At 46.6% G+C, this 23,598-nt stretch overlaps 1 protein-coding gene across 4 annotated transcripts in view; it reads right to left on the bottom strand.

Moving 5' to 3' along the window:
• The window catches only part of SERBP1 (SERPINE1 mRNA binding protein 1), a 167,257-nt gene that overhangs the window by 54,860 nt on the left and 88,799 nt on the right, over nt 1–23,598 (bottom strand). For 2 of the 4 annotated variants that reach the window (XM_069641941.1, XM_069641942.1), the window contains exons 6-7: nt 20,646–20,823; nt 18,541–18,714 (exon numbers count right to left, since the gene is read on the bottom strand). In XM_069641941.1, coding sequence (XP_069498042.1) covers nt 18,541–18,714; nt 20,646–20,823 — 352 coding nt within the window. Of the gene's footprint in view, nt 1–18,540; nt 18,715–20,585; nt 20,824–23,598 lie in introns of all 4 variants that reach the window. The other 2 variants (XM_069641939.1, XM_069641940.1) reach the window with 1 other exon arrangement.

Here is a 23,598-nt window from a genome sequence, read left to right as displayed (position 1 = left end):
AAAAACACTACACTGGCTCCCAGTAAAACATCACCCTCGAAACAATGTGCATAACACACTGGGCAATCAGTGGACAAGGAGCAGAATTCCTACAAAACAAAAATACCAAAATACAAAAGAAACACCAAAGACCACCTACAATTCAGAAAATTACTAAAAACCTGGCTCTTCAACACCACAAACTCAAACTGCAAACCGAAACAAAGGAAAAAGGATGACTAAACAAGGGGACACTGACAACACCCAGAACCGACCAAGAAAGTCCCACCACAACTAGACAGGTAACGCCAAGTCAAATAGAACACAAGCGACACCCATTAGGACAGAATCAGCACCCCCAGCCAATCCCCGCCAACTTCCTCAGTCGCCCCATAGTTGCTACCAGGTAGCATACTGTTATAGTTATCTGAATGTTAGCAATCACCACACTCAAACTGATTTGTGGACATTACCATGTACGCTGGCCGTATGAGTGGAAAGGAAGCCAGGTAAGGCTTTTTGAAGGAAGTTGATGGCAGTGGAGGCCAGATGTGAAAGTGACTGTACCGGACAAGCCCAGATCAGGACAGAGGTGCAGAAATGCTGCCACACCCATCTGGGGAGACTAAACCAAACCAGGCGCCTCACTTCGAGACAGAAATGCCAACTAACCAATCCACTAACAATTTCCCCCTCTGCATACACCTCTCAAACTCTAAACCAAACACAAACACAACCACAAACCTACAGCACAACAAACCGCACAAACTTCACTACACTGCAACAACAAAATACAGTCTCACAACAGTACATGACTACCGGCCGCAAACACCCAAGGCCCAGCCAAAGGACCCACCGGACTGAGGCCGCCAACAGCACATCACTGCTCTCTTGCACTTTTCCAGCTTCCTCCCACTAACTTACGCTCCCTTTTCCCCCCGCTTTCAGAGCCGCCAGAGCGCCAGGGGACCACTCTAGTTGAGATAGTGCGCGGTACAAATATCCTTTAACATTAAAGTACACAGACCAAAGTGTAAACCTAATTTGGAACCCCTGACATTAGTACTAGGGAAGTCAAAACCTTTTCAGACACATTCAGTATAGGTCTCACCTATTCTTGGGGAGTTAAAACCAATGGTTACTTTCACAATTACATTCAGTAATGCAAGGGCAGTAGACCCTACCAGTTAAACAGGGACTTAGTACAATTCACAGTCGACTGCAATATACTTTGTGAATAGTGGAACACTTATTCCAGGTACAGTAAAAAACTAGAACTACTTGTGAGTAAATCCTAAGGACGTAATATTCAATGACAGGTGCTTTTGAGATCAGTGAACACAGATTGAGATAAGCAGTATATTTTTAGATGGCACACAGCTAACACATGGTAAGTAAAACCCATCTTCTTATCTCACAAGCAGTCCAGGTTAGATCTTTCCCAGCTATAAGGATAACTGAAGTATGACTTATCAGGGACAATTAGAACAGACTCTACTTTAGACAGCACAGGGAAAGTAAAACCCAATGTAACACTTTACTGAATGACTCAAAGTTATTCTAGGTGCGCAACAACTTACAGACTTATTCTGGACAGGCTAGCAGCATGTCAGGGGAAGCAAGACACTGTTGCGGGACACTCATAAAATGGTCCTAACAGGACTAATCTGATGAAACCAACACATTAGGTTGTGCCCAGGAGTGTAATATACCTTCACATCTACTTTCTATTAGACTGTAGAAACAGTTTTTAAGGAAGAAAAGATGTTAACCATACTTTAAGAATAGTGCATCACACATCCAAGGTAGGTAAGAACTTTTGTAACTGTTCACTCTTATATAGTTACAGTTACCAACCAACTCTTTACAAGTAAGTAACTTTTAAACATTTTCTTTTCTAGGCAAAAGTCCCAATCCCTTAAAAGTATTTCCCTTATTCTTGGAGCATGAGTGTTCAGTGGCAGAAGGTGGGTCATTAGGATCTAGTGACCAACAGGCAGTGTCAGGATAGGTTCTTAAGTAGCAAAAGTCAGAGTTCCTTAGGAAGACTGGGCAAACAGGCGAGTACTTCACTGAGTTAGCAGAGGGTCCAGGGGCTTCGCAGAAGACACCCTAGCAGGATTCTAGCAGTGGGACTGGGTCCACTGGATGAGAGGCCTCCCCATCACAGAAAACATCTCACAGCTACAAAGAAATCCTACAAAGCTTAAGATTATATACCTACGCCAACACAGTACCTCAGCATTGAAGATTTTGCAGCAGGGGGACTTCAGGGTCTGCAGCCAGAAAAATCACGGTTGCATTCTCGTCGCTACAAAGGTCCAGCACTCTTTTGAAGGGACTTTTCGGACTCTATTTATGTCTCTGGAGAACCACCAGGATGCTGTCTCAGGAGAACCACCAGGATGCCAACCAAGTTTCTGCAAGATTCGGAAGACCGTGCAACGCACAGTGGCTCGAGTTCCCAGGTTATTGGAGCAATTGAAGAAAGGTTGCAGCAACTAGTGTGATGGCTCAAAATACTTCTCGAGTCTAGTGGGTCTCAACAGGCCCTAGGTTGCCGTTTTCAGAGTCCCCAGGTCAATTGGAAGGAATGGCTACAGCAGGCTCCGGTTACACAGCAGGCTCTCTGGTCACTGGAAATCGTTTCAGCCGCTTTTCCTTAATCATCCCTCTATGGTTTGGGTGCCCGTGGTCGACGTGTTTCGACTTCCAGGATTGCATTATTTCTCAGGAAATCCAACACAACTTCTGCATTCTCTCCCCGCATTTTACAAGAAGGTGCGGTCTGATTGTCAAATTAGGACAGCCAGCCCCCCCCACCCCCATTCAAGCAAGGTGGCATACAAAGGGCTGTGGCGTTTTGGACTCCACCCTCGCTTCCTACCATCACAGACAGATTTGGAGCCTGGGCAGAGAGTCCAGGTGATAAAAATAAAAATTCACAAAGGTATTTCCAGCCCTGGATGTCAGGGAAAGGAACAAGAAAGGACAAGAAACACTAAAATGGTGAAAAAAAAAGAAGACGGGCCATTTTGGTAAAATGAGCACCTTTAGTTGCCTGTACTGCAGCCGAGAACACAGCCGGCGGTAAAGGTGCACCAAATTAATACAAGGTATCACTGCCACCAGCCATTAAAGGTAAGCTTGTCCCTGTAACAGTTTTAATGTGAAAGGGGATACATTGCATCTCCCCAGCACTCAACATAAGGTGGGGTGTGCTGGCATCACAAAAGGTAAAAGGGATCCAAAGATCTGTTCTACCCTTGGGAATTTTAGTTCACTCAAGGTTAGCAAAAGAAAGTTAAAAGGGGAGCCCGTAGGGCAACCAAGCAACAACAGGCACTTACTGCCAAGAGGACAACTTTAAAAGACACTATGGAGAGTCAAATAAATGACATCCATAAAAAGTGCCAAAGTGTTCCCACTCACTGGAGGTATTAAGGAAAAATATCCTACTAGTAAAGCAAAACGTTCTGGGGTTGATCCAGGTCAGGAAGATTTACCAGTTCTGTGAAAATATTACCAAACAGCCCTTACGCCTTTGCAAGGGAGGCCATCCCTAACTTTGTAGTGGAGGACGGTGTAGTCTGGGTCACCTGGGCCTTCAGGATTTAGAAGCCCGCTCTGACTGGCTGGATCCATATGAGGCATGCCTCAAGACCTGGATTGAAGCCATGCTGCTAGTCTGGCGCGTCAATCCTTCACTGTACGCTTGGGAAAGTCACGGCAGATCTCGCATCTTTCTCCTTGTGCGTCGGGTGAAGAGAATAAAAAAGGCACTGGGTATGCTCGTCATCCACGAAAACATTCCTCAAACCGCAGCTCGTGCAGAGCTTTAAGAGGGCTCCTTTCTTCTCCTCTGCCAACGTCAGGTGTGCAGTGTAGGCCCGATGGTCTTCTGGAAACTTCCAAGAAAAACACTCAACGATTCTGCCCTTGAGGGCGATCAAAGATGCCGACAAACTTATCCCTGTTAGTCGGAAGAAGAAACAGAGCACACAGGCTCGATCGAAGAAAATTAGGAATTTCGTAGCAAAAAAAGCACAAAAAATGCAGAACGCTCTAAGAGCACAACACGAGGACTCCCAACACTTGAACGTGCGGTAAAAAATGAAGATGGCTGCCAGAGGAGGAGCTTAGGGAAAGGGCAGTCATTGGCTGGGGGCAGTATGACCTAGGGCTCAGCGATTGGTTTATAGGCGAGAAAGGCAGTTCATAAACTAAAGTAAAACTTTACCGAGGATTCCCAGCCTGACGACAGGAAATATTCGAGTATGTGAATCCATCCCAGCCGCCATGCTGGAGAACACCATGTATAGTGATAAGCAGTTTTGAAATCGATAGGGCTTATAACTCACTCGCGGTACAAATACCTTTAACATAAACATTAACTTATCCTTCTCAGACGTGATAGCAATGAGGAAAGCCACCTTACAGGTTAGTTCTTGAAGTGAGGCATTGTACATGGGTTCACAGGGTGGGCTTATGAATCCCGCAGAAATATGTTTAGATCCCACCCTGGAGTGGGGTGACACTGGTGGGTGTAATTATTTGACGCCTCCATAAAGGCTTTACCTACCATTCTCCCCTATGTTATGTGTTGGGATATAGGCTGCTACATAGTTATAGGCTAGGCCTGACAGTAAGTACATAAGGTATAGCACCACATCTGTAGTTGAACAATCTATGGGATTGATGGTTTCTTTTACACCAGAAGACACATCCATTTGTTGAAAGAGCAGTGTCTGGTCTTCTAGCTTCTCCAATAAGATCTACACACCTTGTGGGGGGATGTAGAAAACCAAACTATGACCTCAAGAGCCAGTCTGCTAAGTTGCTTGTCTGAGGTGCTTGGTACGTTCCGGATTTGTTTTTCTGTGTTAACAGGTGTTGGAACTGATTTTCTATACTCTGGCCTGGTGGAGAGCTATGTAGAAGGCCAACCTAGTATTGCGACGGACAACTCTGGGAGCTGTAGACAAACCTGTTCAAGGTAGGTGGATGAATTGTCTAGGCTAAGTCTCATGAGGCGGTAAGCTTGTAAGGGGTCCTGAATGAGAATGCACAGTGCAAATTCAGGGATTACACTTAGACAATCAGTTATATAAAAAATAGGAGTAGGGTAGAATACCTCTGTAAAGGAAGGCGAGCATTCTAAGCACTAAATGTCCACAGAGCTAGAATACTAGCTTCAGACGTCCATCACTAAAATGAATGAGGCCTTGTGCTCAAAAGTTCAAAGTTCCATACAGTTCTGTGAGGCTTGAAAATGAAGCTAGGGTTCCTGGGGTCCAAAGAACAGTTCCAAGTGAGAGGCCAAATTGTTCTAACAAAAGTGCCCAATGTTCAGAGTGCTTACGTGAACAAGCAATAGCAAAGCCAGACTATTATAACAGTTTCTACAGTTACTAAACTTTTTAAAAAAAGAAGAGGAGATGGGGGTTCAGGTAAATATTGTTGCAGCAACTCACCCCCTGCACTCCGATACTTCTTAGGACTTGGCAGGTCTGCTGAAGAGTGTCCGAGGCCTCGTTTCCCCGCTAACAGCTCCACTTCCCCGGTTTGTGACAAAGCTGGTGCAAGGTCTTCAGGTTGCAGAATACAGCATAACTATGCAGGGTCCCTCTCGGGACAGGGCTGGCAGCAGGTAAGCATATTTGGACGACGGCCACTAATGCACAGCGACCAGATTATTCACTTGCCGTGGTTAGCCTTCGCCTCCTATCTCGATCCCCTTGATGTCAGAACCATGAAATTCCAGAGAGGCGAGTCGTATAGCACAAGGTGAGGATCCCCCCCATTTCCAGGCCTCAACTCAGAATGGCAGGCCAAACTCTGAGCTGGTCAGCCACTGGGCAGTCCAGGGGCACTTCCGAAGGCCTCCAAGCTGACATCGAGAATGGATGGTCCCTCCACTCGTGTTGCAGCTCCTTTGCAGGACTGCTGGAGATCTTTCACAAGACAGGGCTCTTCCAGGACAGCAGTAGAAGTTGGTCACCAGGCATTTTTCCAACAGGTCTTGCAGCTGGGCAGGATTCTTGGCTCCTTCCAGGATCTCTCTAGAGTGTGTGCAGGGAGGGGTCTGCTTATCCAAAAAGCCAGCTAAGAGCCAGATAAAAGCTCTCACCAGCCAATCACAGATCTGGCCCTCACAATCAGGACTACTGGTGGCACAACTCATGAATACCACAATACTGAAACCAGTTTGTGGATTGGGACCAGAAAGTCCCAACCAACTTCCTCTGCTTTCCCAGGCACTGGAAGTCCAAATAAGGATTTTCCTGGCCTCACTTGCCAGCAAGAAGGGTTAAAGACAAGATGGCAAAAAGACAAGCGAAAAACCATTTGGCAAGGCCATGTTTGGTCACTAGCCACAGATTTAGCCAAAAGAAACAAATGCTCCCCAATACTGACAGACTGAAGGACATGTGAGTTTCCCCATGACACATGAGCAAATGCCAGTGTAATGAATCTTAAGGCTTCACTGTACGGAAAATAAAGCAGATCAGAATAAAAAATAAAAGCTAAATGTAATGGGGGGGGGTGTAGGTCCATATAAATGGAGGGAAAGGTGTTGCAAAGAGAAATCTTTCCCAACAGGTCTTGTATTGGAAGAAACTGGATTGTGTGCATTAGGTTTCAGTACCAATGCCATCTTGCCCACTTTGGTGCAATCACTGTTCAGCTCTTCTAATGCATTTTGTGAATTATCTTGTAGATAGGTTGTGTCGGGGGAGAAGCGTAGGCAAATATCATAATCAGCTTATCCATAGTGTGCCGACTAGGGACCCATGTTGTGGAACCTTGACATGTAATATTGGCATTTGTCATTTTCCCTGGTTTCAAATGGTCGATCGCTGCTTTAACTCATGTTGCAAAGCTCTGTTTTGCGTGTATTGCGATCCCAATTGTGTTGCAGTAATAGGACCTTTGAGAGAATCTGCTAGACCGTTGTGAACCTCTGGAACATGCTGTGCTTGTATGGAAATCTTCCTTTCAATGCACCAATGCCAAAGGTATTGTGCTAGCGTGAACAGTTGGTGTGTTTTGCCCAGTTTGTGGATAAAAAACACTGCATGTCCAACTGTATGAGGATACTTGTCCTCTAGAGCAGTTTGGAAAAAAGTAGAGCCATCTGTATAGCCAATAGTTCTAAACAATTTATATGGAAGGTCCTTTGTTTTGTGACCACTTCTCTTGAGCCGTGTGGTATAGAACTTGTGCTACCCACCTTGCTAGTGATGTGTCCATTGTTATTGTGATGTGGCAGCATAGAAATGAAGGGTCTTTTTAGGATCATTTTACTTAACGACTACCAAAGACACTGGTTTACAGTTTGCGAGACGAACACTAGATCGTCCAATTGGCCTGTTGTGTCCATTGTTCGGTAGCCACTGCTGCATTATTCCCATTTTGAGATGTGCATGGGGTATTATGAATATAATGCCATTGTTAGGGAGGATTCTCAGTTTCTGTGCCAATCCCTTTTATATTTAAATATATTTTCTTGTGAGAACTAGTTCCAAGGAATTAATCAGGTAACTCACTGTAGTGACCACCTTACTCCTAGTCCATAGTCCCCTTTCCTCCATGCTTATGGGACATCTCTCCGTCCTGTGGGACGACACCGGAGCACTTTGAAAAGAGCATCCAAAAATTTTGCAAAAATGTGTCCTTGCTCTTTCTTGTGCGGGGCCCGGAACGCGGCCGTAACCCCGCCCACCTTGGTTCCACCACGCGCATCGCCCATCAGTCCTTTCCTATCGCCAGGTCTATTAGCAATAACAGAGGAACCTTATTGGAGGGGACGGCGGATGGGCGTATGGAGTAAAGGGGACTATGGACTAGGAGTAAGGTGGTCACTACGGTGAGTAACCCGATTATACTCCTACATCCCGTCCCCTTTCCTCCATACTTCTGGGAGATCCCCAAGCACTCTTACAGGAACTACGGGTGGATGGAAATAACCCTTACTGAAATAGGTTCTTCAGCACAGCCTTACCAAACTGAGCATCAGCTCTTGAGCTCATGTCAAGACAATAATGCTTACAAAAAGCAGATGGGGAGGCCCAAGTAGCTGCCCTAGCGATGGACTCCCAGGGGACATTTCTGAAAAGCAACCGCGGCTGCCTTGCCCCGCACTAGGTGAGCATGAATACCCTTAGGAGGCTTCAGCCCTTGGACGGTGAAAGACTCCGTAATGCAGGCGGCGATCCGAGAAATAGTCGCCTTAGATGCCTGCTTACCCTGAGGGTTACCAAAGGTCACAAACAGTTAAGAACTCCTAAACTCGGATGTTCTGTCCAGATAGAACTTAGAGCCCTTCTGACATCGAGACAATGCAGAACCCTTTCTGCCTCTGAGGTAGGGTTCGGAAAAAAGACCGGCAGGGAGATCGACTGATTCAGATGGCACTCATACCACCTTCGGCAGGAAAGCAGGATTTGTCCGTAGGGCTACCTTATCCTTGTGAAAAACCAAAAAGGGGTGCTCCACCGACAAGGCCTGGAGCTTACTCACCCGCCTTGCTGACTTAACGGCGACCAAAAAGGACACTTGCCAGGATAGGTACTTGACGTCCGCCGTGGCCATTGGTTCGAAAGGCTTATGGCACAACGCAGTCAGGACTACATTTAGATCCCACGACGGGTGCGGACTATGAATTGGAGGATAGAAGCGTGTCAAGCCTGAAAAATGCCTCTTAACCACTGGGTTACACAGAGAGTAAGAGCATTGGTCCGTAGAAAGGTAAGCGGAAACCGCTGAAAGGTAAGTTCTGCTTGACAGAACGTGGACAACCGACTCTGCTAAGAAGGATACAAAGGACAGCACTGTGTCAATTGTAGCCCTCCTTGGGTCCAACTGCTTGCTTAAACACCAATGACAGAACCTGAGCCATTTGCTTCTGTACTGAGATCTAGTCGAGGGTTTCCTGGCTGCCTGGATAATATGCCCGTTATCCGCAGACAAGTGAAGATGTTCTAAAGACTCGAACTCAGGCACCATACCGCCAAGCTGAGCAATTGTGGGGAAGGATGCCACAACTTCTGTTCCCCCTGATGAAGAAGATCGGGGGACACCAGTAACCTGATCGGCGGATACACTGACAGGTGTTGAAGTTCTGAGAACCAAAACCTGGCCGGCCACCACGGGGCTATGAGTAGAAGGGAACAGTTCTTCAACTTGCAAGCTGCTCGGTGAACTAGAGGCAGAGGCGGGAAGGTGTAAGCTCTCATGTTGTGCCATGGAATCTCAAGAGCATCCCCCAGAGAGGAGGCTCCCAGCCCCCCTCTGGTGGCATACTGAGGAAGCTTCTGAGGGCATCCGCTGTGACATTCAGCTGGCCCGGGATGTGCACTGCAAGCAGCCAAACACCATGAAGTACAGCCCACTCCCAAATCTGGATGGTCAGGTCCACGAGAGGGGGAGACTTGGTCCCCCCCCCTTTGTAGATGTAATACATCAACACCACATTGTCCGTGCGTATGCGGACCACTTTGTTGGCAATGATCTGTCTGAACGCCTTGAGCGCTAGGAAGATCGCCAGAAGCTCTAGATGATTTATGAGCATGTCCTGAGGCGACCAGAGATCCGAGACCTGAAGATCCCACGTCGCACCCCATCCCAGAAGGGAGGAGTTTGTCTTGATTGTCACCATAGGGGCTAGGTCCTGGAACCCCCACACCCACCAACAGGTTGCTGAGAGATAACCACCATTCCAGGTCCACTCTCATGGAAGCCGGAATCATCATCAGCTTGGAATCCGGGTCCGCAGCCTGACGCCAAGGACTCCGAAGAGCCATCTGAGTCCACCTCATCTTGAGAAGAGGAAGAGCCAACACGCACGAGGCCATGAGGCCCAGAAGCCTCTAGAACCACAGGGCCGACATGCTCTCCGACTGCGCAAACATTTGACACATGGCCAACAGATCTACCATTCTGTCCCTGGTCAGGTACACTCTGGAGTCGATCGTGTTCCAGCGAAAACCCAGGAAAATCCAAGTCCTACGAGAACGTCATAGAAGATTTCCGCCAGTTCACCGATAGCCCAAGATGGAACAGGAGCTGAAGGAGAGACTGAAGATTGTACGCGGCTTTCAACGGGCAAGGACTGAGAGCCAGTCGTCCAAATACGGATACACATGGATACCCTGCAGACGAAGCTAGGCCGCAATCACTGACATCTTCGTGAAGACATGCGGCGCAGAGCTGAGGCCAAAAGGAAGCACTCGAAACTGGAAGTGCTCCTCTCCCAAAGAGAAACAGATCATCTCCTGTGTGGATTCCAAATCAGAATATGCATGTACGCATCCTGAAGATCAACCACGCTAAGCCAATCGCCCATCTGAAAGGAAGACTGTATCTGGCTGGGCGTGATCATCTTGAATTGGGGTAGGAAAAGATTGAACTGGGAAAGGTCTAGGATGGTGGGCAGGCCAGCCTGGTTGGGTTTGGGCACCGTAAACAGCCGGGAGTAGAAGCCCTTCCCTCGCTCCCCCAGGGGAACAGGTTCTACAGCTCTGAGGTCCAGAAGTTTCTGAACCTCGGCTTTCAGGGAGGGCGATCCCGACAGCTGAAAAAGAGGGTTGAAGGGTGGGGTAGGGGGTAGTGGGGTGGGGCAAGCGGAAGCCCGCGCGACTGACAAGACCCACCAGTCTTCAGTGATGGTCTGCCACGCCTCCCAATGCGACGCAATGAGTCCTCTCACCAGGGTCTCGTGCGAGCACAGAGAACCCTCATTTTGTAGGTTTTTCAGTGGTGTTGCCACCTGAACCTGAGGAGGCAGAGGAGCGAGAGAAAAACCGAGTTCGTTGTTGCCTCCAGCGGTTATTCCCCAAAGGGGTATCCACTCTGCAAGATTTCCAGTCTAGGAAGCCCCTAAAACCAGAGAAGGGCCGACTTTGCGACAATGGCCTCTGGGTTTTAAACCAGAGTTTTAACAAGGACTGACAAGGACTTAGCTGTCTGAGTGCTATCCTTCATCTTGGTCAGCTCTACAACTGTTGTAGAATGAAAGAGCTCCTTACCATCAAACGGAAGGTCCAACACCTTGTCCTGTACTTGCTTTGAACATTTTGTGGCATGCAGCCACGCCGGTCGTGAGGTATCAACCCCCAGCATAAGGCCCCGAGCCATCCTGGGCCAAGACCCTGGCGTCGGATAATCCCGCTTTAAAGTCTTCCAGCTTCTCGACCGGGATGAACGCCTCAAACTCCGACAGATCTTTCCACATCCGCATATTAGCCCCCCACCAACACCAGTTCGGCATTGGCCTGCCGGAGCTGCAAGGACGAGTTGGCGAAAATCTTCCTCCCAAGGGAGTCAAGGTTTTTATCCTCCTTTCCCAGAACCTGAGTAGCCGTCGTAGAAGAGGATGCTGCAGGCCTGGACTGTAAAGTGGCCACAGCCACCACCGTGGAGGAGGGGGCGGGCAAGACAGGGCCACCTCTTCCGAAGAATGCAGCCTGTATCGCACGTCAATTTTTTTTTGACGAAAAGTCCAGAGTGTGGCTTTTCCCAGACCAGGTGGGAAAAGAATTTAGAAAACAGAAATTTAGAATGCCCAATCAAATTGCGGAGTAAAGGACCGCCTTGCCAAAGGCCAGATCCTGCCCACAGATGGAATTGAGGGAGTAGTGACATACAAAAGTATGTACCGAAGCCCGGGTGGCTGCATCACAGATGTTATGAATAGGAACACCCCTCTGTAGGGCAGTCGAGGCAGCTATACCCCTGGTAGAATGGGCCCGCAAGCCGACCGGTGGGTACTTACCCGCCAAGCGGTAACACTCAAGAGATAGCCAAAATAATCCAGCGAGACAAAGTCTGTTTCGTCACAGCTTGTCCCATACGCTTTCCAGCGTAACCAATGAAGAGTTGATTGTCCACTCTGACACGGGACATGCATGAAATATAAAAGCTTAACGCTGTTAGGATCAAGTCTATGAAACCTCTCCTCTTCCTTACCAGAATGTGGAGGAGGATAAAACGCCGGAAGAACAACCTTCTGGCCTAAATATAATTCCAACACCACCTTCAGAAGAAAGGAAGGACGAACTCTAAGGACAACCCTGTCCTTATGAAACACAGTGAAGGGTGGCTATACTGAAAGTGCCTGTAACTCACTCTGTGAGCGGAAGTGACTGCAACCAAAAATACCGTTTTAAGAGTTAACAGTCTCAAAGGGCCTGAATGCAAAGGCTCAACCGGAGCACCCATCAGAAACTTGAGAACAAGGTTCAAATCCCAACCGGGCACCTGGAAAGGTGACGGAGGGAACACATTAGTGAGCCCTTTCTGAAACTGAGAAATTAAAGGAATTTTAAAACCGGAACACTCTTCAGACGAGTGCTTAAATATGGACAGCGGTCCCCCAAAGGGCGAAGATCTCCAGGAGAATCTCCTGAGCCAACTCCCACTCGTGAGATATCGCGCTCTGCCTGCCCAGAGCGCCCGCCGTCTCATTTGTCGTCTCTGGCCAGATAAACCCGGATGGAGGTAGGTAAAGTTCAATTATTCACCTTTCTCTCCTTTCCTTTTCAGGTGTTCCAGGTTGCAGACGGGCGTGGCTGGAGCCAGGATGCAGGAGCAGACACGGTGAGCGTCCAGCTGCTAGATGCAGAACAACGCGAAGCGCGAGCTGCTGTCTGGGCGTGGTTTAAATAGCCCCCAAAGTAGTTCCAGGTAAGTATTCTTCCTCAGCCACGCCCGAGTGGTAAAATAGTCCCATGGGTAAAATAGTCCCTTTCAGACCTCAAGGATGTCTGGATCCGGCAGCATGGTCTGCATCAGGTAAGTCCATCCAAGCACTCCCATAATGAGCCTGGCGCCAAAGGCGTCAGGACAATGTCCAAAGAGCCCCTATAAGGGGTTGCTGGGTCCCTCCCTGGGGACATGATGTCTGCTTTCGGGGACGCTGGCCCTGAACTGGCTTCCCGGGAGTAGGCATCATGACAGCAGAACCACCTTGTCTTTGTGAACTGTTACATCTAGGGATCTAGGATTGAGAGCGCTTGTAGTTCACTTACCCTCCCGATGGAGAAAATGGCTATTAAAAAAGCAGTCTTAACGGTGCGGTCTTAAGACTTGCTTTGTCCATGGGTTCAAAGGGAGCCCTCATAAGCCTAGTCCATGTTTAGGTCCCACCCGGGAGCCGGGTTAGAAATGGGAGGGTGAATTCTTTTCACTCCCTCCACGAAAGCTTTAATAACTGGTATCTTCCACCATGACACTTTTTGTTGTGATGTAGTGTAGGCTGAAAGTGCAGCTAAGTGCACTTTAAAGGAGTGGAAGACCAGTCCTGAGTCTAGTAAATGAGTTAGGTATAACACAATTTGTGTGGGAGAGCAGCTAATCGGGTTAATGCTCTTTGAGTTGCACCAGATGACAAACCGTTTCCATTTGCTGGAATAGCAGTATCTGGTGTTTGGCTTCCTTGCTTCCCCGAGAATGGCCATACATCTCCGAGGGAGTTGCAGGTGTCCAAACTATGACCCCAGGAGCCAAGCCGCTAAATTCAATGTCTGCGGGAATGGGTGAAGCGTCTCCCTGCTGTCTTGCGACATGTTGTACGGGCAAGGCAGTTTGACTGGAGGAGATGGAGACATCTCCAGCAGATTAGCGAACCAGAGTTGGCTGGCCCTCATGGGGGCCACAAGTATCATCTTGACTGGTTCCTGGTGCATCTTGTGCACGATCTTGTTGAGAAGGGGTGTCCTTGGAACGGTTCTGGGGGGTACCTGGAGGTGTAATCTGGGCATTGAGCGTTCGTCAGAGTTGCTTACAGATCCATCTCTGGAAAGCCCCATTGTGCGAAAACTTTGGCAACGAGATCTGTGTAATCGCCATTCGTACTCCCTGGGAAACGGAAAGTCTCTGCTGAGTACGCCTGCCAGAAGATTAAGTTCCCCTGGAACATGTTGTGGTAACAGGAACATGTTGCGCTTGAGAGCCTACTTCCAAATGTTCCGAGACAGTTTGGACAGCCCTGAAGAATGAGTGCCCCCTTGTAAACTCAGATAGTACATGGCCGTGGTGCTGTCTGAGTATTAGGATCGTCTTTCCCTGCAGCTGTGTTTCGAAAGCTTTCAGTGCTTTGAACATTGCCAGCAGATGTATGGTTGGACGCTATGTCTGACGACCAAACTCAGCTTGCTGAAGCAGGTGGGCTCCCCACCCTGTAAGGGAGGCGTCTGTAGTTACTGCGGGGGTGAAGGATTTCCCTTTCAAGAGGTTTTCCCCTCAACCACCACCGCAGTGAGAGAACTAGGGCCGGCGAGACCACTACTAAATCCCACTGTCCGTTGGCCTGAGACCACTGGCTGCTTAGCCACTCTTGCATTGGGCGCATAAGGAACTAAGTAGATACAGGACGCCATCATTCCTAGCAGACGCATAGCCTTGTGTACTGTTACCCCTCGAAACAACATGTTTTGAACCCTCTCGTTGGAGGGGAAGACGAGGCAGTCCTTTGTTCGAATTAGAGCCCCTAGGAATTGTTTGACTTGACTGGGGTCTAAGCTGGACTTTTTCTCGATGGAGAAACCCAGACTGAATAACAGATCTATTGTCTTTTGGGCATTTGCCAAACATGACTCGTAGGAGTCCCCTGTTATGAGCCAGTCGTCGAGGTAAGGATATACTGGAATAGATTGCCTGCGCAGGTGTGCTGCCGCTACTGCTAGTACCTTTGTAAATACCCTTGGTTCAGATGCTATGCCGCAGGGTAGTACCTTGAACTGATAATGTTTCTTTATCAAATCTGAGGTATTTTCTGTGCGCTGGCAGCATCAAAATAAGAAAGTATGCATCTTTCGTGTCCAGCGTTGCCATGTAATCCCCGTGTGAGCAGGGGAAATTCCTTCCTGCAGGGTGACCATGCAGAACTTGTGATTTTACAAATTTGTTTGCTGGGCACAAATTTAGAACAGGGCACATGTTAGATCCTTTTTGGGTACAAGGAAGTACACTGAATAAATACCCTTTACCTGTGATAGGGGTACAATCTCTATGGCTCCTTTTTGTTCCAGTATCTCGACTTCTTGCAGAAGTATGCAAAGATGTTCTGGTGTTAGTCTTCGTTGTCGTCGAGGTCCGAATTTTGGGGACCGGTTGAACTCTACAAAGTACCTGTAGGGTATGGTTTTTAGAACCCACTGGTCCATGGTTATTTCCCTCCCATGCCTGAAGGAACGATGTAAACCGGCCCCTGACCAGGGAGGCCTATAAGGGGACCTGAATCCTCGGGTCGTTTGGAACCTGAGGCTGGGGAACCTCTAGGTGGAGGGTTCCTGCCCCTTCCTTTACCACAGCGCTGTCCCCTTTGGAGGTACGGGGTGGTATAAGTGTTGGTTCCCTGTAGAGAGTTCCAGTTGTTTCCTGAAGAGTATGGTTGGTGACTGAAGCGTTGGCCATGACAAAAACCTTCTGTTTCCAAAACCTTGCCTTATGGAGGGTCTCTGAGTAACTTGGTCCAGACTCTTTAGTGTGTCATGTTCCTTTTTTGCTGTCTCTAGGGCCTCGTCGACCACCTTCCCAAACAAGTTGGCCTCCTCCACAGGTTTGTTTATAAGCAACGCCTGCGTCTCAGGTTTAAACCCCGAGTTACGAAGCCATGCATGCCTTGAGGAGTATGCCCTGAGCCAGGGCTCGACTGGCCGTCTCGGCAGAATCCAAGGTATTCTTTAAAATGCTCTGGTTAACTTGCCTACCATCAGAGACTGGTTTGTAGATTTTCTGAAGCCTCTTGTAGGCCTTCTTCCATTAAAGCCCATTGTGCATCAGCGCAACTGGCCAATAAAGTCATGTTATTGGCAATACGCGTAGAGTATGCCGCTTATGTGGTAAACCTCTTCCCAAGGGAAGTCTTTTCCCTCCTTTGTCAGGGGATGACTCGCTGGTTGACAAAGAGACCCCTGCTCTTTTCCTTGTGGTTGTGACTACCAAAAAATCTGGGGTGGATTGAGCTCTAATATATAGAGGATCCGAGGGAGAAGGGCGAAAGTTTTTCAATTCTTGGGTTTACACCTCTTGTGAGAGCAGGTGTTGCCAAGGAGGGAGCCAGGCGGTTTTTAATCAAATTGAGGAGAGGGATAGCCTGGCTGGCTGCCGGCTTCTCGGAGTATATCCTAAACAAAGTCGGCTTCAGGGGCTGCCTCTTCTGTGGCAATCTTAAAGTGTTCAGCTACCTTACGTAACAATACAATTGGAGAGGGGTTTCTTGTAGGGATGGTTTGAGTGGAGTCCAAAGCCAGGACATCTGGATCTTGTGTATCTGGAGACTGCCACAGTTGAGGGTCACCCATATCTGGGTCTCCCCCCACCCCCCAGCCCTCAATGGGCTCATGTTCTGCTTCGGTAGAAAAAGGATTTTCCTCTACAGTAACTGGTGGAATGACATCTTCAGTAAGGTCATAATTATATATGTCCTTGTATAAAGAGGTGTCAAAAAGCCTTGGGAATTTAGCTTTAGGGTTAAAGGGGCTTTCATTCCTTGGTCTTCTTGGTGTAGGGTGTTCTGAACGTGACAAACCTGTCCAGCCTTTCAATGCAGTCTTTTCTCTAGTCTAGACTGATGACCTAGAATGGTCTAGACGTGGAAAGGTGTCTCTAGCACCGTCTTCCGTCGAAAAATTGTCTCTACTACTTTCTTCCATCGAAAACTGTAGAGATCTTTGCCTTAGCGATGTCTTCCACAGACGGGAGGCGCGTAGCAGCAGACGAGTGCAAGGGAGTCTTTCAGCAGAGCCGAAGCTTTGCCTTTATCGGCCACCTTTTCCGGTAACGCCGTAATTTTTGGCGGTGGTAAGGCCTTGTCTTGAGTAGTCCTCGGCGAAGAGGAAACCTTACCGCTGTATGCTTTCTTGTGATGCGTGTTGGCGGAAGTATGTATTTTTGGGGTGGTGCCCTTGGTCTTGGATTGCCCAGTCGCTAGGCGCATATGCGGGTGTGGGGAGGGCTGCCGATCCTGGCGGTCGGCGGGTATCGCCGGAAGTACCGGTGTACCCGTTAGCACCGAAGTCTTCTGCGACCTAGTCAAAGTAAGGCTGGGGGTTGTATGCTTAGTGCCGTGCCCGTGTCCGTGTTTGTCGCCGGGGGGGGTTGGGAAGGGTGACTTCCCCATAGCAGAGCTTACGCCGTGATTATCGGGGCCGGAGACAGGCAATGCGGAACGCAAGCCTTTTGTTGAAAGGTCAACAACCTCCGATTCGGACTTCTGATAGTCACTCTCGCCGTCATCACATTCAGTGTTCGCAGCAGTGGGAGAATTCCCGGCCTTGGACATACCGTAGGCCGCCCACCATTTTACGCTACGCTCCTTAGGTCTTAGGGAGGAGGAGTTTACACGCTGCATACCCTTCCTCTTTGTGAACGAGGGGCAAGCACCGGTTACACCGTCTCTGCTTATCCTTCCATGGGAATTTGCTCTTACAAATAGGGCGAAATCTAAATGGAGTCCTCTCCATAGCTAAGGCACCCAGAGTGACTAAGACTAAATGGGAAAGAGGAAGGAAAGGGAAAAGCATTATCAGTTTGAAAAGAAACATCCACCCAGACCCCACTCCCCCTACTATATAGGCCGGCGGAAGGCCCGGCCACATGGTCGGCAACACCGACAGAATCACTGTCCGTCGAAGTTCTCGCAGGTCTTCGGCGTAGACTGGAACAGCCGTCGAGATAATGGACGGAAGGGGTGATCAACTATTTTTATACAATTATTCGACCAAAGGTCAGTTGGACAATAGCAATGTTCTTTTCGAACTATGCATAAGGGCGACCAGGTATCTAGCGGAAAAAAACAATCTGAGGGACCTCGACGCGTGAGACGTCACGTAGGGATAGTGTTACATTCACGCCCATGTCAACGCCCCCTTTCGATTCTCGAAAGACAAGATGCAATACTCTGGGGTTACCACTGGGTGTCGAACTATGCACAGCATGTGATTCTAAGCAGGTTAACAAACATCAGAAACACTAGCACTACCAACACTTGAATGTGCTGTAAAAAAGATGGCTGCCAGAGGAGGGGGGTAGGTAGAGGGCAGTCATTGGCTGGGGGCTGTATGACCCACACCTCAGTGATTGGTTGTTAGGAGAAAGGCAGTTCAGAAATTAAACAAACAGATTTTTTCTTTTCCGAGGATTCTCAGCCTGACTGGAAAAGATTCATGAGCATGTGAATTCATGCCAGACCCCATGCTGGAGAAATTAAGTTGCTCAACCTTCAGGTCAAGTGGGATTTTAAGGCATTTGCAAGGCCCTTTGCATGAACGCCAGTGACGACTACTAACTAAATTAAAGTTGTAATATGCAAGACCAACCACTAAAAGGCAGAATATGCACAAAATATATATATATATATATAATATATATATATATACCAATTATAAGCTGCAGTACCAACATTACAGTGCTGAGCTCCAATCAGGTCATACCAGGAGGTAAAGTTTAGTAAATTATGCAGAAGTCTCAATGGAATGAAAGTTTCATATTACTACTTTATCAAGAAAAATATTTAGACAAATGTTTTGCACAATAAAGCAAGGGCATAAAGATCACCTTATCAGTCCTTCCGCCTCGGCTTGGCCTTCCACCACGACCACGGCCGCCCCTCCCTCCTCTACCACCACGTCCAGGGCGGCCAAGGTCTCCAAAATTTATCTCAAGCTGGGATGTAATGTCATTTGCTGGTCTACGGAAATGATGATCAAAATCAGAAGCTTCAGCTTGAACCTAAAGTGAAGGGGAGAAGTAGTTAATTCAAAGGAATTCTCAACATTGAAAATAAAGCAGTACAAAACAAGCCAAAATGGTTTTAAGAAAAGAAACTAAACTAGTGACTTCCCAGATTCCCTTAAAAATAAAATGTAATAAGCCTTACTGCAGGTCTCGCTTCACATTTCCTATTGGACGCCTCCCCTCAAACTTAAGACTCATTTTTTCTCACTTGTAGGAATACAAACTAGATTACTATCACTCCATAAAAGAGACCCATCTAATGTAATTTTGGGCAGCAAGACAGTGACAATAGGGGGGAAAAATTGTGTGGGGGGTTGTGGCGGGGGGGGGGGGGGGGGGGAGAGGGGTTGGGTGGAACCCATGTACACATCACTTCCAACCCCAAAAGAAATAATCAGTCTAGAAATCCCATGCAGGTAACTTGACGAAAAGTGCAATTTTTGCAATCCAAAAGTGGAACACTGCCTTGGAATAGCAGTTTGGACTGATCTGCCTCCTTGGAGGTTATAACCAAGGCTGACCTACATACTAGGCGGACCTCTTCTTTAAAAGGCAGTCTGGCTTACAAAAATAACTGCAAATGAATGTTGCACAGAGATCTTCTCAGTAGTTCGGATCATTTAAGCGTTTCATCTATCACTTTTTATATTACATTTCTTCGAATGGAATAGCTCGTTAAAAATCTTGTAAATATTTAGCGCATCCAATACTAAAAAATAAAAGCTTCCCCAACACATCGAATAAAACAAAAACAAAGTTAATGTGAAACCACCCCCACCCGACACATGCAACCTTAATGAACATAAGCACCAACATCATAAACTTAGGATAATGTACTTCTTAGCTTTTTCAAATATTAAAAGGAATCAAAAACACGACACGTCCACTAAACATTAAAAATTCTATGCAACTGTACTGTCAGCACAAAACCAGGACCCCGCATTTTTGTAATACTGGTACATGCTAAACACCAAAACCACAAGTTTCTCCACAATCTAAACATTTACTAAATTAGCTTTGTATGCAACATTATCAGCTGCACTGCCCAACCAATGGGCCTAGCAGTCATTAACATGCAACAAGGAGTAACATTTGGAAAATAGCAATGGCGCCCCTCCGCCTGCCCCCCAGAGTGGAGGGTGTTGCATAGAAAGGAATATCTAATTTGGGGATTTTGAGTGAACGTTGTTTTTGGTAAATTACCTTAAAATTACAACCAGAAAACGTTACCAGACTACTCTTAAACAATCTGGTGTACAAAACGGCCACACTTCCTATACACAAACATAATTGACTGACTCGACCTACAATATTTAATATGCTCAATAAAGGACTAAAACTACTGCAATTTAAGGGAAACTTTAAAAATGGCAAATGCCAAGTCAAAAGAAAAGTTAATTGAATAATGACAAATTAAGGCCCTCGGTATGAAACTTCAATAATTAACACAATTTACTGTTGGGTAGCACTAAAGGTGCACAAGCAGATGTCAATTTGTAGAACATGCATCCGATTTCTATAGGCATTGTTGTACCAGTTATAAAAGGTAAACTATTCAAAGTACCTACTTTTAAAAAATGACGCAGTGTCACAGAATAGACAATTAAGATTAAACTTGTCATCTAACATTTTAGATCAAAAGCATGAATTCCTTTTTGATCAGTTCTAAATACATTTCTAGCTAAATCCCAGAAGTACAAACAAAACGTAATCACATGCAATTAAATACACACATTTCAGCTGAATTATTTAATGTTTCTGTATTGGCAAGATCTGATACAGCAAGCAACAAGGTTAGATGTATGGGTAGAATGCACACATGAAATATTAAATTATAAAAATGGAAATAAAAGAGAGGTACTTACGTTTTCAGAGATAAACTTTGGGGAATTCTGTACAATGGAATCAAATTTCACTTTATTTACCTCTTCACTCTTAGCCTTGTGAAGAACAAATCCTTTCTTCCATTGCCCATCAGCACCTTCATTTGGTTTACGGATGTTAAACTCAACCTTTGCTCGTTCTTTGTCTTGCATAGCTTTCCATTCATCCAAAGTCATTTCCTTAGGCCCTTCTTCCTTTACTTCTTCCACTTCATTCTCCCTGAATAAAAGATAAAACTTAGTAAATTTGGGATCCCATTTGCACTTAAGTTTTGGTGCATTATTTGTAGGGTGCTAGAGTACAATTACATTAGCAAATCTCCCAGTGCAAAACTAAACTGAAAGTGATCGCAGAGACTGAGATAAGCAAAAGACAAGACTAGCCTGCAGGCCACTAACTTTCAAGGAGCTGGTCCAAATAGGCAAATTGAGCAACCCATAATAGTAAGTAGGCCGCAGAGGAAACCACCTCATAAAGAGGGTCAACACAGTGGAATTGACAATTAACAGTCAGATCAGTGAACACTCAACATCAGGTCTCAAACGAAAATAAGGGGTCTCCCTCGACAACAAAGGAGCACCACCAGTCACCTGATCAAAGACACATCAAAACTAGGAATTTAATATTCAACAGAAACTTCAGGAAAGACTATGCCCGTTGTCTTAGATTAGAAATACGACATTGTATTTGACTGAGCAGATGGTCATCTTTAACAGATACAATGTCCTAAGGCTCTGCGACTGTGCTCCATCTCTATGCCAAATTAACACCAATGATTTTTCTATAATTGAGTTTACACGAAAGGATCGTATGGAGTTAGTGTATTTACATCTATGCTCAATTGTGGTAAAGAAACAGATGTTATCCTCAGCAACAAGCTTCCGCTTGCTGGGAGTCAATCTAATTGATCTGAGCGATTGGGTGGCGGAGGACGACAATGCAGCACTGAACAACTTCGCACAAACAAACATTAATAGATAGTTGGTAAAGACCACCTGGGTGAAAACGAGGGCCTCCGGGACTGGGCCTTTAAACTACCCAAGTCAGGGCAGCATGGCCTAGCAGGTGGACCTATCCACCCTCAACCAAGGAGGAACGATAAACCTGCCAGGTAGAAAACGTTAGGAAAGAAAGAAAGACTGAACTAAAAAGTCAAAGATCTTTAGAGCTTCGAGGATGAATCATGGTCTTGGCGAACAGCCGCTTTAATGAGCGGTCATAATGAATAGCGGAGTCCCCAAAAGTCAATCGAAAAAACAGACTTTAGGCTCCTGGAATACATAAGGCTTTTCTCATGTCACAAGGTTACATAACTTGAAATAACAGACTTAATTTGCTTCAATGGAAAGTGGCTAAGAACAAAACCCTGAATGGATGATTTTGCAACGTTTTCAAACACGGCAGTGATGGATGATGTTGGTTGCCATACATCGGGCCTTTTGACCCTAATAAAGAGTGGAAACGAGTTTGAAGTAGCTGGATTAAGCAATCAAGGGCCATATAGCCAGCAAACCACACTTGTAATCAGAGAGCACTTGAACTCTAGGAAGTTATCTAAGAAACACTGACAATTATTAACGTCTATTGGAATCCATCTAGAACTGGATCAAATGTGACGGTTGGAACAATTGCAGAGGGGATCAATACGATAAGGCCTAAAATTTAGAGGATCCATCACCTGCTTCTGTGGCTCAGTTTTCCCTCATATAAGTCAGGTTCAGAACTGCTTACGATGGAACAAATTAATGGGGAGTCGGGATCTGTTAGGACCGTTTTTCTGAAGTCCAACTAAGCTTGTTAGGCAAGAATTAGTGCAGTCCAACTGGTGTGGGACTACACAAGACTTCTTGGTATTAGGTCCCCCACCTTTTAATATAGGCCTGTCCTACACAAGTTGGTAGTGTGACTGAGCAGTCAGGCTTCCCTTAAAAGGGGGAATATGAGCTGCAGAGCTGTGCAATGAAATCAGTAAATACAGGTATCCAAGTAAACACCTGCACAGTTATATAATAAATATGTATTTATACAAAAAAGACATTTAAGGCACTTTAAAAAGCAGTAACATTAATCCCAAGTTAGGATTCAATTCAAAAGGTTAATAAAGCAGGCGAGCAATTCATTTATTTATTATACATGTTCCAGCACCCAGAGGTGACTTCATTTGAGATCAGCATAACACTTTGTATTGCAGTATTGAGTTAAGAGGGAAAAATTAGAGTTAGATCAAAACAGACATTCTATAAACACAGTTCCCAAAGGGTGCAGGCAGTCTTTTATCCCCAGCATTAAAGTGTTGGACAAAACCAGTAAGGGAACAAGCACTGCCAAAGCCAATAGGTTGCAAATGAGGCCTTTAGTGAGCCAGGACAGCCAAAGTCAAGTAAAAGTTCAGATGCTCTTAGAAAAAGTTTTTTAAATAGTCACGTGTCAAACACATGGAGTGAGAAAAAAAGCCCCAATCAGGAGTAGAAATTAAAAAGCCCCAAGTCCAGCAAAGAGCTGGGGATCTGCAAGGTTAAAGGGAATTGCCACAAATGAAAATTCTCCCAAAAACGCCGCCCCCCCCCACCCCCCCGCACGCCCAAACTAAGGGACAGGAGAATTTAATCCACTCCTGGATAAATCCCATCACCATTTGGTAACCTTTTCTTCTTCTCTCCTGCTGGGCCCTTCTCCAGCCAGCTGGTGAGGCGGGTACGGCGATCCATCATGGTCCGTTCCGATAGGTTTTTGCAGAACGCACAGTCCTTCTCCACGTGCTTCTTGTCCTCATGAGGGCAGTAGAGCCATCTCGAATGCTCGTCCTCCTTGAAAACATTCTGTAACCCGTATCCAGGGCAGTTCCTGAACAGCTTTGTATCCGGGCGTCGAGCTTCCCTTGTCCTGGGCCTCAGATCTTCTGGAATCCTCCAAGAAGCGCAACTCGACGAAAACTTCACCCTTGAGGGGCGTAGAAAATTCCAAAACGGGTCCCCGTTGATCGGAAGTAGAACG

This window comes from Ambystoma mexicanum, chromosome 1q (assembly GCF_040938575.1).
Source record: "Ambystoma mexicanum isolate Mex_15411 chromosome 1q, UKY_AmexF1_1, whole genome shotgun sequence".
Taxonomy (NCBI): domain Eukaryota; kingdom Metazoa; phylum Chordata; class Amphibia; order Caudata; family Ambystomatidae; genus Ambystoma; species Ambystoma mexicanum.
Note: the sequence above shows the minus strand (reverse complement) of the source record. Positions and strands in the feature narration are given on the sequence as shown.